Genomic DNA, 14,972 nt, shown 5'->3' with positions numbered 1-14,972 from the left:
TAATGTAACTTCCTCCAATCCTGAAGGAATGACTTTCTGCCTCTATTCATAACAGTACTGGGCCTGACTGATGCACTTTTCCAGAAATCAGACTTGCTCTCTGAACTTAAAAGCATGTAACCATTATCTCCTTTCTGAGAAAAAGTAGCTACTCTCAAGACCATGACACTATCTATAACTGTCCCATGTTAACTGGTTTTATCATGGCTTCAGACATAAAAATTTGAATAATTTGTATCATCAAATACTCTCCTAAGCTTTAAAGGGTGTTTTTTCTTGTGTGGCAATGGTTTCTTAAGAGTAGAAAATACTAGTATTTCTTTGGAAAGTATGCCAGAATGAATCCTCAAATGGATTTGTGGACCTTTTCACCAAAAGTCTCAAAAGTCCTTTTTTAAGGTTTGGATAGTAAAAGAAACTTGGTACTGGCTGTAATCTAAGTGGAGGTCAAACTGTGCAATAATGTGGGGGAAAAAAAAAGCCAAACCCACAAACTTTAATTAGAAATCTAATAAATTATTAAAACCTATCAGTAAACAACAAGAAAATATAATACAGCAGCTTGGGAAGCCTGCAGTGAAGTTCTGTGAAAATCTAGTTGAAATTTGTACGCCTGGAGAATTTCTGCTATCTACAGAAATGAAGGTGCCAAGTCAGTTGGGACTGTGCAACTCATATGTAGTCTTAATGCCATGCATCGCTGCTGTGACAGGGCACTCAGCCATCGTCTTATTAACTATTTCTTATTCATGGTGGTATAAATGAGTTAACTCCAAGTGGAGTATCAAGACGCTTTTCGCAGAATATGTATATTCAAGAAAGTTTAAATAATGAAAATCTGAGTCTCTGATAGAAAGACCATTGTCCCTCTTGCCTGACTATTGAGGCAGATGACCTGATTGATTCAAGCCCACACAGGGAGCTTGAGATGGAACTGATACTTAGGAGTTCTTGACTCCCATCCTTTGGCTCATTTCTCTTTAAAAAAAAAAAAAAAGTTATTTCCCAGGCTTTTTTGGCCTTTTTTTGCTCGATGGATGTCAAGTATTGCATCAGAGTCTGCATTTTGTAGAGGCTGAGTTAGTAGTGAGCTGAGGAGGTGTCATGTGCCAGCTTTGTGGCTTTAGAGGCATGGAATTTCAGACAGAGGTACAGTAAATCAGGCATGACCTACAAGCAGTTATTGCTGAGTGGCATACAATTCATTTTACTGTATGTGGCAATCTGTAAATTAGTTCATGGGCTGAATTATGCAAAACATACATATAACCTCAAATTTGCACTTATGTTAACACACCTGTTCCCAGCTATACCCAGCATAAGACATGGAGCTGCAAACATCTCAGCAGCTGTGTCATTGTGGGTGGGTGATAGGTAAATATATTGTTGGGTGAATCTGAAGCCTGCACCTTCCCTTTCTGCCACTTGTCTTTGCTTGATGCTGCTTTTGCCTTCTTTTTCTGGCTGTGCTGTTTGAGTTCAACTCCATCACTGGAAGCAATGAGACAAGAAGAAGAGAGGCTGCTTGGCTCAGCAGGAGCACAGTGGCCCCTTGTTGCTAGCAGCAACAATTACAGACTACTGTGTCAGCTCAGCTGGATATTTGAGGTCTCAGTGGGCTGCAAGAATGTGTAAGAGGGCTGCTAAACACATGAATGCTGGCAGCCCTGAGAAAAGGGGGCCTCAAAATGCCCAAAGAATATAGAAGTGTGTTTTGTGCAAAGCTGGGAGCTTGTGAATTTCTTAGGGTGTATAAAATGTCTTCAGTTATATCATCCTAAACAGATGCAGATGACCTAATTCACACAAACCAATGAGTTTTAAAACCTAAAACACACCTCCAGCCAGACTACCTGAAATATATTTCCTTTATCAGCCATCCTTATCTTCTGACAGTGAAACAAGAACAAAACCAGAACAGACTAAAAAAACTCCACACTTTTCTCTTTCTTCCCCAGATGCTTTGTAGCATGCTAATCCTTCCATGAGCCCTTTGGACCGCAGTTGTTTTATTTTTTATTTTATTTTTTTAAAGAGAAAAACTACCAGAGTTTCAGGTCTTTATGTCATAGAAGAGGATGGGGAAACTGCCCATCCATCCCCTCTCTTTTTTGCAAGGATCTTGCAGTTCCCAGCCGTATAGCTGACCCTCATGTCCATTTTAAGTATTGGTCACTTATTCTTCCCTGCTGCAGCTGTCCTTACATCTTCCAGGAAACTGAGCTGGTCAGTTGAACAAGAATTTGCAGGAACACAATGCTTGGGAGCATGTATGACACCTTACTCAGTTTTAAAAAACAGATGACTTTAAACTGATTTTAAGTTTAGTGAAGTATTTTGAAAATAGTGCAGAAAATTCAAATCTTAAGGAAATTTAAATCCAAACACATTTCAATATAGAAGTACTTAATCCGAGTGCCTGGATCACTTTTATTTTTTCCTAAGTGAAACTTTGCAATTACTGTATATTAACAGTTGAAGTATTTTACTGACTGTGATCTCACTGCGATGCAAAAGCATTTCCATGCTTTGAGTTTGGATTTATTTCTGCTTTCTCTGAAATGAAAGTAAATTTATACTAAGATATGATGGAAGATGTACTGTTTTTCATACATGAAGTAATAAAATCCATGAGGTAAAGACAAAACTCAGGTAATTTTTAACTATAATGTGACTAATGTTTCAAATGTATATGATCATTTCTATAAATGAGATGGTTAGGGTCAGAGTAATCCATCCAGTGCATATGATCTCAGTTTGCTGAAGAATTCACAGATACAAAGAAAAATGTACAGAATAAAATCCAGAGTGGTAAATCAGAATGTTATATCTGGTGTTCTAGATTTTGCATTTGGATTTGCACTGAATTGCCTTTGCAGGTTGACTAGAAAACATGGGAAATTGCAAGTATCCATGCCATCTTGTACATATGGAAGATGGTGCATATGGAAGATGATCTGAGCATAAATAAATCCTTCCAAAGTTAACTTATGCTCTAAGAATTGTTGTAGCAAAATTCTTAGTAAACTTTAGGCCATCCGCAGTGTAGCTTTGATATCTGCCATCGTAAGACAGAGAGAGCATGCATGTCTTAACAAGTCTCATGTTCTTGAGGATGGCAAAGCACAGCTATTTAAAATGTTTGCCTCTCAGATGCTTAATCTTCCATACATCTTAATGTTTCTGGTGCTAATATATGGTGCTTATAGAAGGGCAGAGCTTGGTGCTGTTTTATAAATGTGTGCAGAAAATAAGATGAAACAGAGGCTGTAGGCAGCTGGTTTCAACTTATATCTAAACATGGCATTCAAATGTTAATTGGATGAATAAATCTTGTTCATTTTACAGACAAGAAAATGTCAGTAGAATAAAACTATTTATCACAGGATAATGGTCTCTGACACCTGATAAATGCCAAGAAGAAGCTACTTATTGAAAAGGTATCAAAATATTCTATTGCTGTTTGTCAAAAACAAATACTGAGGCAGAATCGACATGGTTATTTTCAGTTTTCATATTTGACACTAGTATCTTGGCATAATTCTAACATGACAGATAAAAACCTGATTCAACAATGCTATATAAATGCAGCTCAAGAAAAAAATTATAGGCAGGCATCTAGATTACCAAGGGACACAAAACTTTTGTCTGCAGAAATTTGTTCTTTGGATTTTTTCCATTCTCTCACAATGAATTATGTGTATTTACATGAAACAACTGATCATGATATTATTTTGTGGTTTTTAATCTCTCTTATCCAAGAGCTGTTTTATATAATTAGTTTAACTTCACAATTTACAACCAGAAAAGTAAGTTGTTGTTCTCATGTGACAGAGAAGAAAGCTGAACAGAGAGTTTAGGGTAGTTTTATATGCACATACTGTCAGGATTTGAGCAATGCTGTTGGGAAGTTATGGGGCCAGAACTGGCTCAATCATGCCTTTCTTTTTTCTTTCTTTCTTTTTTTTTTTAAAAATCTGCCTCCAGATAATCAGTATTTTCAGGTTTACATTTGGTATTCTGTATTAAAGACATATCCTGCTTGAGAGTTTTGAATGTGCATGGTTCTTCTCCTCTCCCCCCACAGATGGTAGACCTTTAACTCTGGATGAAATATGGAAAAGTGTTCATGCATGCTACCAGGCTCGGCTGCTGGAAGGCCCCTGGGACACTATTACACAGCAGGTGAGAAGCCACTGATCCTTTACAAAACTGATGAATGCAATATATGCTGGAATCCTCAATGGTCTTGTTTCCCTCCTGGACACAACTAAAATATATAAAAGTCCAACTGAGGCTGTGTTGAGCCAGTTACCAACAGTAGTTTTAAGCCCAGGTTTTAAAGATGTATCAGTGTTCACCTTGTAAGACTAAATATGGCAATCTCGCTCATTTAAAATACTTTGCCTAAGCTAACCCTGAAAACTTTTGGTGATATCTGAATAATCTTTGGTTCGGGTAAGTATGGGTATAATGGTAGACTTACGTAAGTAAAATATATTACTAATATAATAACATTTCACAAACTGTCTATGAATCAAATTACTGAAAAGACTGTGTAATTTTCAATTTTAAATTGGCCTGCAATAATCTTTAGGATTGAAGGAAAGAAAATCATTCTGTCAATCAAATAATTATTACTGACTAATGTGCTTAAGAATAAGTAGTTAATGAACACAAGAAAAAGCAGATGAGTAAACAGCTTGTGATACCACTGCCTTATTTTAGAGTTAATGGAATCATTTTTATTTAAAGTGATTTTAAAGTCATCAGATTATTTCAGTAATATGTGTACTGTTCCCAGAGTTGTGATGATGACTGTCTTGAAAACAGTTGTATTTGCGCATAGAAAGAGTGGGGTATGGCTCAGAGCTGAGTTCGTTGCTCTGAGTTCCTCACTGAGCTCCAGGCCTCCAGTGCAACTTTGGACAGAGAAGAGTCTCCAGGTCCAAGTTTTCCATTGTCAGATGGAGATAGGAATGTCTTCTTTCTTCCTACCCCTTCCTTCCTTGGCTTCTTGATGTTAGCTGTTTTCAGGCACACAGGTCTCTTACAATAGCAACTTAAAATGGCACAACAGGGAAGTAACCTCAGCTGAGGTCTACAGGTGTTTCCATAATTCAAGTACTGCAATTTAATTATAGGGTGACTATTTGCAAATGGTACTCAATCATGAGAACACAAGCAGCATTCATGTTTGTGCGGCCACAAACTAATACTTGTATTACAGTAGGTTCTTGAGAACGTAATAGGTGTTGGTGGTCTGATGTTTGCTGTGCGTTTCTAAGCTGAACTGTGAGTTTGCAGATTCTTTCTTAATACATGCCTTTAAATAAACTATTAATTATCTATCTTTCCTTCTGCATAATGCAGATGAGCAAATTAGATTTTAATAAAATAATACAATTTGGGAGCAGATAAATAACTTTCTCTGCAAGAAGATACTGCAGTTTAGATTTAAAGGTTTATGATTTATGACTAAAACATGCATAGAAACTAATATATGTAATATATAGCTAAAACCGCATAGAGAGACAGAGTATTCAATTAACTTTGCCTTCACTACATCTACCTTCTTGCATTCCTAGTACATAGAGACCAGTGACCCTGCTATCAGATGCTAGGAATCCTTTAGGGCTAACATTTCTGGTATTTTCAGCTGAGCTGTTCTGGCTTGTGGATAGATTATACTCCCACCTGCAAAAATGTATAGGAGATTCTGCTGTTTGCACTCCAGAAGTGTTGTGCCTTCTCTGTGCTCTCCCACGTTCTCCTGTGGCCTGAAGCCACATTCAAGCTTGCTCTCTTTCTGTCTGTCTGCGAAGCACTGTAAGAATCTATGGCTTGGTGTAGGTAATAAATCATAATACAATACTACTGAGAATAAAGCATAAAGAATATGTATGGAATGTATAAAATCAGAGCAATGGAAGCCAAAAGGAAAACCAGGTCACTCCCACCCAGAGATTATTTTTACCTCTTAAGGAACAGTAAAATAAGACTGTCCTGCATCTAATAATTAAAGATGTGTACGAGATACATGCATCCAAAGGCTTGCAGAAACAGGTTTTGTGGGTGGTGAAATGTGTGGTATGCTGAACCTATTGTCTCTGTGGCACCTCTCCAGAGGCAGTTCAGCCCCTATGAGTATAGTAGCAAACAGAAACTGAGATACCAGGAAAAACATTTTGTAGAAAATAATACAGTTACAGCAGTAAAATACTATTGAACATAAAATTAAGGTGCCTTTCCATTAAAAGAGGAGATTACAGACTAAGTTAAACTGTTTCTCCCAGAATAATAGACTTTGCCTCAGGCTGATGGCATAGTGTTGGAACTGCTGGCAGGTAGAAGCTAGGGAAGTTAAAATCTTCCAGTAATTCCATTACATAATTTGGAATTATTTAACTTTATTTCTACATCTTTCATGCTATCAGTAGGTTTGTGTGTAGTTGCTTCTCCCTGAAGACCAAGTACCTGTGGCTTAAGGCCGTTGAATTCCACCTACTTCCGTGAGGTTAGCCTGCTTTACATCAGTATTGAACTTGATCCAAAGGCCCCAGCTGCATTCCTCGTTTGGAAATGTACTTTCCCACATGGCTGCGAGAAAGAGCCTCCGGGAAAGTAGCTTTAAGAGGTCTACAGTTTTAATTTTAGATGAAAGCAGAAAGGCACCAGGCAATGAGGGTGCATTTGCTCATGGTCATTAAGTCAAGTGATAAGAAGACAAAGGGAATGCATAGTTTATGGAAGTGTACGTCTCTGGAGCTGAATCAGAGAGCGGGGAAAGCACCAGTACAATTAGCAGTGCCAGTCGTATTTTCAGTGCCAGCAACCACTGGTATAACAAACACTTTCCCTTGTAAATTGAGAGATACATATGCCAGATCAAATATAAAACAGCAGTAAAAATCAGAGTATTTGCAAAAGAATTAGAAAAGATAATAAAAACATACTGTAAACAATAGCCTGCAAGGCTCATATCAGAACAAGAGTTAGATCCGCAAGGTTTTTTTCCCCCCAAATAGATCAGAGTTCTGAACTGAAATAGAGAGTTTTTTCTTCCCCTTCTGCTTTTCTGCTGACCCATTTTGTTATATGGGTTAGGCTTGGCCCCCAGGGACACAAATTGTGTAGTGGAAGTCACTGGGCAAACTTACAAAATCAGGCTTGAACTCTCAGTACATATGAGCAGCAGTCAGAGAAAGTTTAGGATACCTGAAATAGAGCAAAAAATTTAAATTCTGCAAATTTACCCTGGGGAAGAAAATTTGAGCAAGCCAATGCATAATATCACTTAACTTTTAGGTATGGCTGATTTTGTACTTTGATTTGATAGTTGGCAGATCGTTAGGAAAATAAAGTCATATTGAGGTGCTGTTTTATCCCACAGATTCAGTATCCTGCTCTAATCCTTTGGAAACTTCGGTTCCTGTGTTTTGTGAAATGTAGGTGCTCTGCTTATGCACGTTTGTGATACAACTATATTTTGGCTTATAGTCTGTACTCTAAAACATGTCCGAGATCAGGAACTGAGATATTACCTAAGCTCCAAAGAGTTTAGCATTAATTGCCAATATGATTTACAATATTTAGGTAATATTTTAACTTTTTTGTTACTTTTTATTATTGTGGAAAGTCATGCTCATTTTCAGAGGCAGTGTCTTCAAATATATTCTTCAAAGATTTTTACTGACTAGATTATTTTTATTGCAATAAACAGAAGTCAACTAGTTACCTTTTCATAAATAAATTAATATGATAAGGTTGCATAATATTTTATAATGATAGTTGATAAATGGTGATGATTTAATTGCACTTCCTCTAGTAATAATCTTAAAATGCTCAAATGAAGTTCCAGTGATTGGCTTTCTTCTGAGTTAAATCTCCCTGGAGTCTTCAGTCATCCCTTTTCTACATCCAGCAATAACTTCCTTTAGCTGTTTTAAATAATACAAATCAATTATAACACACAGCTGTTTAACAAAACTTATAAATGTTGCTACAGGTCTCTGTGGGTATTTCCTGATGGCTTATAATGACATCAATTTAGCACACCTGGTAAGATCTGTGTGAGCTGGAAGTAGCTTAATTCTGCATTGACAGGAAAATTAAGGAGTATTTATGGATTACTGTTGCTTTTCAGAACCGTTGCCAACTCTGATTTTAGCTTCTTTTATGAAGAATTAGAAAGGGAGCTGAGACGTTGCATGTCTGTGTCCTAAATAGTTTACTTGGAACGTGGTGAGTGCTTTTGAGGATATCCTGGATTAGTTATTTCTCTCTACCTACTTCAGAAGAATGTCTCTTTCCCTTTTTGGATTAACGGATGCTAGAAATGCACTCTTTACAAGAAGCTTCTTTCCAAGTCCCTGTTGTAATCTTTCTTGAACTGCAAACAAACAGCTTTCCCTGGTTGTCCCTCACCTGGATTCTTCCTTTCAGTTTAAATTAGACTGGAATCCCAGGCCTGCATCCAGTGTGGTAGTGCTCTGGATAACCTTCTGGGCTTCTCCAGCTGCCAGCCCTCACAGGGCACCATTCTCTTGTTCCCTGGGTTTTTTTGCAAACTGCAGTGCTTTTTAAAAGTATGTATTGAGCCAGTTATATATCTGCCTTGATAGTAAATAAGAAATTTAGATGTTTGGGAGAGGGGGTAAAAAAAGATAGATATGCCAAACTGAGAGAATTTGTAATTGAGTGAATATAAAAATAATACTGAGGATCCTGGAGAGACTTAATTTACTAGTGGAATATAAAAAAAAAAAAAAAAAAAGGAAAAAAAAGGATTCTCCAAAAACTCATGCAAATGTATCCATCCAAAAGAAAGTTATAGTAAATGGGAAGAAAAGTCTAGAAAAGAAAAAGATGAAGTAGGTCATTATGGGAATAGATGGCAGCAAGAGAGAGACATATTTGATATTCTGATATCCAGCAGAGAAGTCCAGTACAGTTTTAGATAAATACATAGGGGCATTGTGTAACACAGCTCAAATATAGTGATTTCTCTTTGTGTAACTGAACAGCAGATCCACCACATTAAATTCTAGGTATGATATTACTAGAGACACAATAAGTTGGCAGCAGTCCAAAAGTGCCATGGTGAGATGCCAAATGACAAGACAATTTAAAGGAAAAAAACCCCTCAAGAATAAGAAAAAGGTTCAAAACGGAAAGGATAGCAGAGAACAGATTTGAAATGAAGGGGGAGAGATCTTACTGATTGTAAAGGCAAACATACTTTACCACAGAGTAGTGCATAATCTAACAACTAGCAATGTGAAAAACAATGATTGCTAAAGTTTACTTCCTCTCTAAAGGCTATATTTTACCTTTTATTGTTGTGGAAATCTTCCCTAGCATGAATGGAGATGTGCAGCAGTTGAAGGTGACTATATGGTTATAGCCATGCCTTCTGGCCTCAGACGACTTGGTATTTGGTCCTAGTTGTAGAAGTTGGAAGTACGGAGACCTTAAGTACCTGAGACTGTCAGATTTTGTCCTCTAATTGTTAGATACCTGCTTTTCAAAATTTTTGCCTGATAATCAGGAGGATTTAAGAGCGTAATAACTAATTCATCAGGCACATTAACTATATACACACTTTCATATAAGCTGTATGTTTTATTGCATATAGTGGTAAAGCTGCCTTGAAAGTTTTAAAGTATATCTAATAGCTACACTTTCAAATAATAATTGAAAATTGAATTATTCTAAAACAAAAATCAAAAGACTCAACAAAAGACAGATCATATGTCTTAAGTGATTCATGTTTGCATTTTTGCAAACTATAAGACAACTGATTGTCTAGGAAGAGATGCTGAGATGACAGTCTTCAAAGCTGAAGCCCTTTTTGCTGAGAATGCTTATGGAATCTGCATGTGCAGTGCAAGAATTTTCATCTTAGACTGGCCAGGTGATTCAAACCTATTTTGGAGCAGCTGCATCAAAAGACGAAGACAATAATGTAGCCTCCATGTCCAGTTAAGTCATTGGTTTCTCCAGAGAGTGTGAACTGGCACCAGATTTGTGATGCAAACAGTTACCTATTAGACAGATCCATTTATTTTGCAAAGACCTTCTGAAGCTTGCTACAAAATATTAAAATATTTATCAGATTGGAAAATGGGTTAAAGCAGTAGTCATTTTCATCCTCTTTTTGTCCTGATAGATATTAATAAAAATATATACTAAGTAGAACAACAGGGGAAAGTGAGAGACTCTCACCTCAGAATACCATGTAGGTCAATAGTGAGCTGCTCTCCTAAGAAGTTAAGAGATTTACTCTAAGTCAGGCAGAAAAGGAATCTGAATCTAGGTCTCTTATGTCTCAGATGAGTTCTCTACTCTCTTGTAGAGTGTGTGGGGTGGAGGTATAACTGCCATTTCATGTTTCTTTTTTATATGTTTTGTTCAAGACCTGATTTGGCTGGCATGCTGTGTGAATGTCTACATGGCTGCGACAGATGTACTCTGGGAGTTGTGGCACGGCATAGGCCATAAACTGATTAGTCTTTTCAAGATTTAGTTGTTTATGCACATGCCCAGTGGCAGAAATGCAGGATTTTTCTGGGAGAGAATTAACACTCTGCAAAACAGACATTTGTATGGCTAGGAGGCAGTGGATTGAGAATTCTAAGAGTTTTAGGCATAAGCCCATAAATATATGTGCCATGGTACATTTTTGATTTTTGTTTCTTGTGCCAGTCTTGTTTATTTTTTCTCTTTTGAAGCAAACTAGTGAGAGAATTTTAAAAGCTGAAGTGTAGCAACTTGATCACAGTCAGTACCAAGTATCACCAAAAATTTTGTTTTTAAGAGTATAATGTTGTCATAAACTCTGACCTTCTTCTGAGAAAACAAAGTCATAAGCACAATCAAGTGTATGTGCTAAGGCTTAATCGATGTTTAATGATGAGAGAATGTAAAATCGAACATCCAGGGATAGAAATCAAATTGCCTTATTATAGGAGGCTCAACAGTTGAAAAACTGCCCAATAAAACAAGGATGAAAGCTTGGTGGCTTGAAGATCCTGCCGAAATAATCTAAAAAACTAATCTGCTAGTCAGTACTCTGAAAGACTGTGCAAGCATAGAGCATGTTCTCCCATCCCCCCCCTTTTTTTAACCTAAAACCTGTTCAGACTCAGTTATCCCTATTACCAAAATGTGCCTTAGAACTCTGTGAGCAGGGCCCTCCTCCCAACTACAGGAAGGGATGTTTCATGTATCAGTTCTGGTTTTGCCAGCCAGTATTTGATCAGTATTTTGCTTGCTCTAGTGTTTTGCTGATACTCCAAAAATGACATTCGGAGCATTGTGACACTGAGTGTAAATGCAGTAGTTTGTGAGGACACTGCAAATCTAATTCTCAAAATCGTATAAATTCCAATCTTCTGCTAGCCTGAAATTCTGCTTCCAAAAGGGTGCAAAAAACTTTGGGTTTCTTTGAATGAGAAGTTTCCTGTGGGTTGCATTGATTGTATTATTCTGTCACTCTCTCTCATAAAAATTTCTTTTTCATAAGCCTCTCTTTTCATGGCAGTGCAGAACATGTAAACCTAATGGTCTAACTTGTGAATAGTGATCTCTGAAAAAACACCTTCCTTCAAAGTTTATTTCTTCTTTGGTGTGTTCCTGCCATTCTGTAATAGATCCAACCTCTGTAATAGATTCTTAAATATGAGATATCATTGTTGTCTATACGGTTGTCTATTAAAAGATTCTCCACAATGCTTCAAGTCAGCTTAAAGGCTGACCTTGTATAACCCTTAAAATAAAAAGGTGTGGGCTGTTGATACCAATGCTGATGGAATGAGGACTGAAGGTGATTATGCCATTTTCCTCTTGCATTGTTCATACATCTTCCGGTTCAGATCATCTAATGGAAAAGTGATGAATTTCTCTGAAATATTAATGCATTTCTAAAAAGACACCATTCAGCCCCTTTTCGAGTCCTCCCCTACAACTAATAAAGCTGTTTGCATTTACTAATAACATTTATATTTCAAAAAGAGATGAAGTTAGCAACTCCGTCCCATGAATTACTGATCTTAAGCCTTCATAATAGTGATTAGGAATTCTCTTGTGTCTGATTTTTTTCCCAGCACTTATTTCTTGATTTCATCTGGATCAGGTGTTTTTCTTCTGCCATTTGGTACTTTGCAGGCAGTTGTAGTATTATCCCTGTTATATGTCCATTCTGTCATATAAAAAGTAGTCTTCTAGATCTAAACTTCCCAAATAACAGCACAGAACTACACTATTTTTATATTAATCCAGAGTCTCCTCTTTTTCAATATGTAGTTAAGAATCTGAAAGACATGCTCTTTATAGTGCTTCAATAATCCTGTCCATTACATCACTTAATTTATAGCAGTGTTAACAGAAAAATCAATAAACATTATTTCTAAAATGTCAGGGATGTTAATGGTGTGATTTAAAAAAAAAAGGAAGGATTCAAAACTCTGAGCAGAACACATTGATACAGTGTTGTAGAGGCACATCTTGCAGAAACTGTGGTAGGGAAGATTTAAATCATTATGGCTCAGTCATCTTGAAAAATGTGTATAGGTAGCTATTCTTAGACATACAAATCTTTCTTGCCATATTGTGGGATTTTGCTAAGTGGGGGAGGCTGTATACAGTATATCTTAACAGAAGGTTGCTAAGATTGCTTTTAAATCATTTTGAGTCATATCAACTGTTGCTATGGATCCCCTACTAATATTTTTGGAAAATTATTAGTACAACTTCCTAAGGAAAAGGGGTCTTACCAGCACAGACTGGAAAGCTGTTTCGGAGGGAAAAATCTAAGAATGGGCAAGTTAGATGAATATTTCTAACTAAAATTTCCTGTGATATATTGAACCTCTATGTTTGACCCAAGCAATAGTATTGTGCAACCTAGGAAATAGGTTTTATTTTGAAACTAAGCACTAATTCATACTGTGTAGCTGCCCTACAATTTAATCATGCTTTTCTCAATAAAATGTCAAATATTTAATGGGCCTAAGCCTAGTCCCACTTATTTCATAGGAGGCAAAAGCTCAAACAGTGGACTCCTACTAAAGAAAGCAGTATACACACTGAGGCGTAACAGATAATTTGCATGTGGAGATAAAAAGGGGTAGGATGATCCTTGCCAATTTCTTGGGCACAATTCAGTGTAGATTTTCAAGTCCTAGTGTTATTGTTACTTCAGTCGATCGATATTTTGAAATGGAGATTTAACAATGTTTTCCACACAGATATGTAATTAACTGAATGAATTACAACATAATAGTATTGATTCTATTGATTCTTTTCTACTTCTGCAAAAAAATTGTTTCTGTATACACATTTCATTTAGTCTGGGAGACAATTTCTCTAGCAGTGGTTTTGCTTCCATGGTAGTGTGCCACGGAGCTTCATCAGTAGAGGTTTTGTGGAACTGTAAAGAGGACAGAGAAGTGTATCTCATTTGCTGGTTACAACATTTCAAGCTCAAAAGGCTTGTGAGCTCTCTTTTCCTAGTATCTTTTTGTCCAGGAATTCCTTGGATCATAAAATAAAGCCTCTTGGGGCGTATTTGTCAAATGCCAATGTGGAATTTTTTTTTTTTTTTAGCTCATCATTTCTTAATCAGAGTAGGAAATCTGGCTCCAGTCTCGTCTTTCCCATACTTCCACAGCTTGTTGGATCTTTCAGTTTTGCACCTTACATGAATCTCTTAACTTAAGAACAGATTTTAAATAGTAATTAATTAAGACTACATGCTAGATAGCTAAAATGGTGACAACTGAATTAATCTTATTTTGGCAAGCATGGAAAAAGAATCATCTGGTTTTTTGGTTTTTTTTTTTTTTTTGAGAAAATGGCTGAGTTGCCAATTGTGACAATGTAATTACAGACCTGCCAGTCATTTTTTTTACACTATAGAGTTTTTTTAAAATAATTCTAACTGCAAGTTACATACTTCAGAGAGGTTTAGGCTTTTAAAACATAGTTTTGTCTGAGCATCACCTAGTGCTTTGATTCTTCTCATTCTTAAATTTAATAATTCAAACCTAGTTCAATATATATATATATGAAAGACTTGCAGAAAAATCAGCAGTATTGGCTATTCTTGGTAAATGATGTGCTTATCCTACAGTAACTCTTAGGTTCACCTTTCAAGGTTATTGTGTTATATGTTACATAAATTCTAAAAAAAATATATAAATTGTGAAAAAGGATCACATTCCCCTCAAAACTGTAAATATTCCAGAATCATGCGAGTGAGCTGATTTTGGGGATGCAAAATGAAATAGGTCTTGGTTATCTGTTTATTATCTGTTGTACATTTTGTATTCTATTGTATCGAAGTATTGCAATAACAAGTTAAATTTGCACAGACGTGCATCTGCACATTAGATCTTACATCATTCTTTCCTGTTGTTATCAATTTCCTAGTCACTATTTGGAAAAATATTACTATTTTGTAATCCATGTAAAATAGGAAGGACATAAAGATGGTAAAATTTCTGTTTTAAACCCACTTCTTTCAAGTGTGTCATCTGCCACTATTGAGAACACTTTATTTCTGGCATATAGGCTTTGTCTGTGACTTTCTAAGTTGCACTGTGCACTACACAGGAAAAGCATAGCTGTCTTCAAAGATCAAGGATAGAGGTATTATTCTTGTTTTGGATGTACCCTGATACTTGTGATTGCTTTAAAAATGGAAAAGCAAGATCGATGCTCTTGTGTCATCCGACTGTAGATGTGTTCAAGTGCCACATTCAGCAGAAGCTGCAGCTGTCAACATAAGTAGCAGTAAGTTAGCAAAACAGAGTTGATGTGTGAGTGGAACATGGTGGTCAGAGCTCTATCCAAAGGCAGAGACAAAGTTTTCTAGCAAACTGTAGATAAAAGGTTGCATTCAGGCTGTGATCAGCCAGGCTTAATGATAGCTGGGTTTTAAGGTGTCCTTTGTGAAAAGAACAGCATCA

General features: G+C 36.6%; 1 protein-coding gene across 6 annotated transcripts in view; it reads left to right on the top strand.

Moving 5' to 3' along the window:
- LOC135323494 (ubiquitin-like-conjugating enzyme ATG10) overlaps positions 1–14,972 on the top strand; it is an 82,264-nt gene that overhangs the window by 57,633 nt on the left and 9,659 nt on the right. For all 6 annotated transcript variants that reach the window (XM_064501500.1, XM_064501499.1, XM_064501502.1 and 3 more), the window contains exon 5: positions 4,088–4,185. In XM_064501500.1, the coding sequence (XP_064357570.1) occupies positions 4,088–4,185 (98 nt within the window). The remainder of the gene's footprint in view (positions 1–4,087; positions 4,186–14,972) is intronic.

This window comes from Dromaius novaehollandiae, chromosome Z (assembly GCF_036370855.1).
Source record: "Dromaius novaehollandiae isolate bDroNov1 chromosome Z, bDroNov1.hap1, whole genome shotgun sequence".
Taxonomy (NCBI): domain Eukaryota; kingdom Metazoa; phylum Chordata; class Aves; order Casuariiformes; family Dromaiidae; genus Dromaius; species Dromaius novaehollandiae.
The sequence above is the reverse complement of the archived record's forward strand: the minus strand, read 5'-3'. Positions and strand labels throughout refer to the sequence as shown.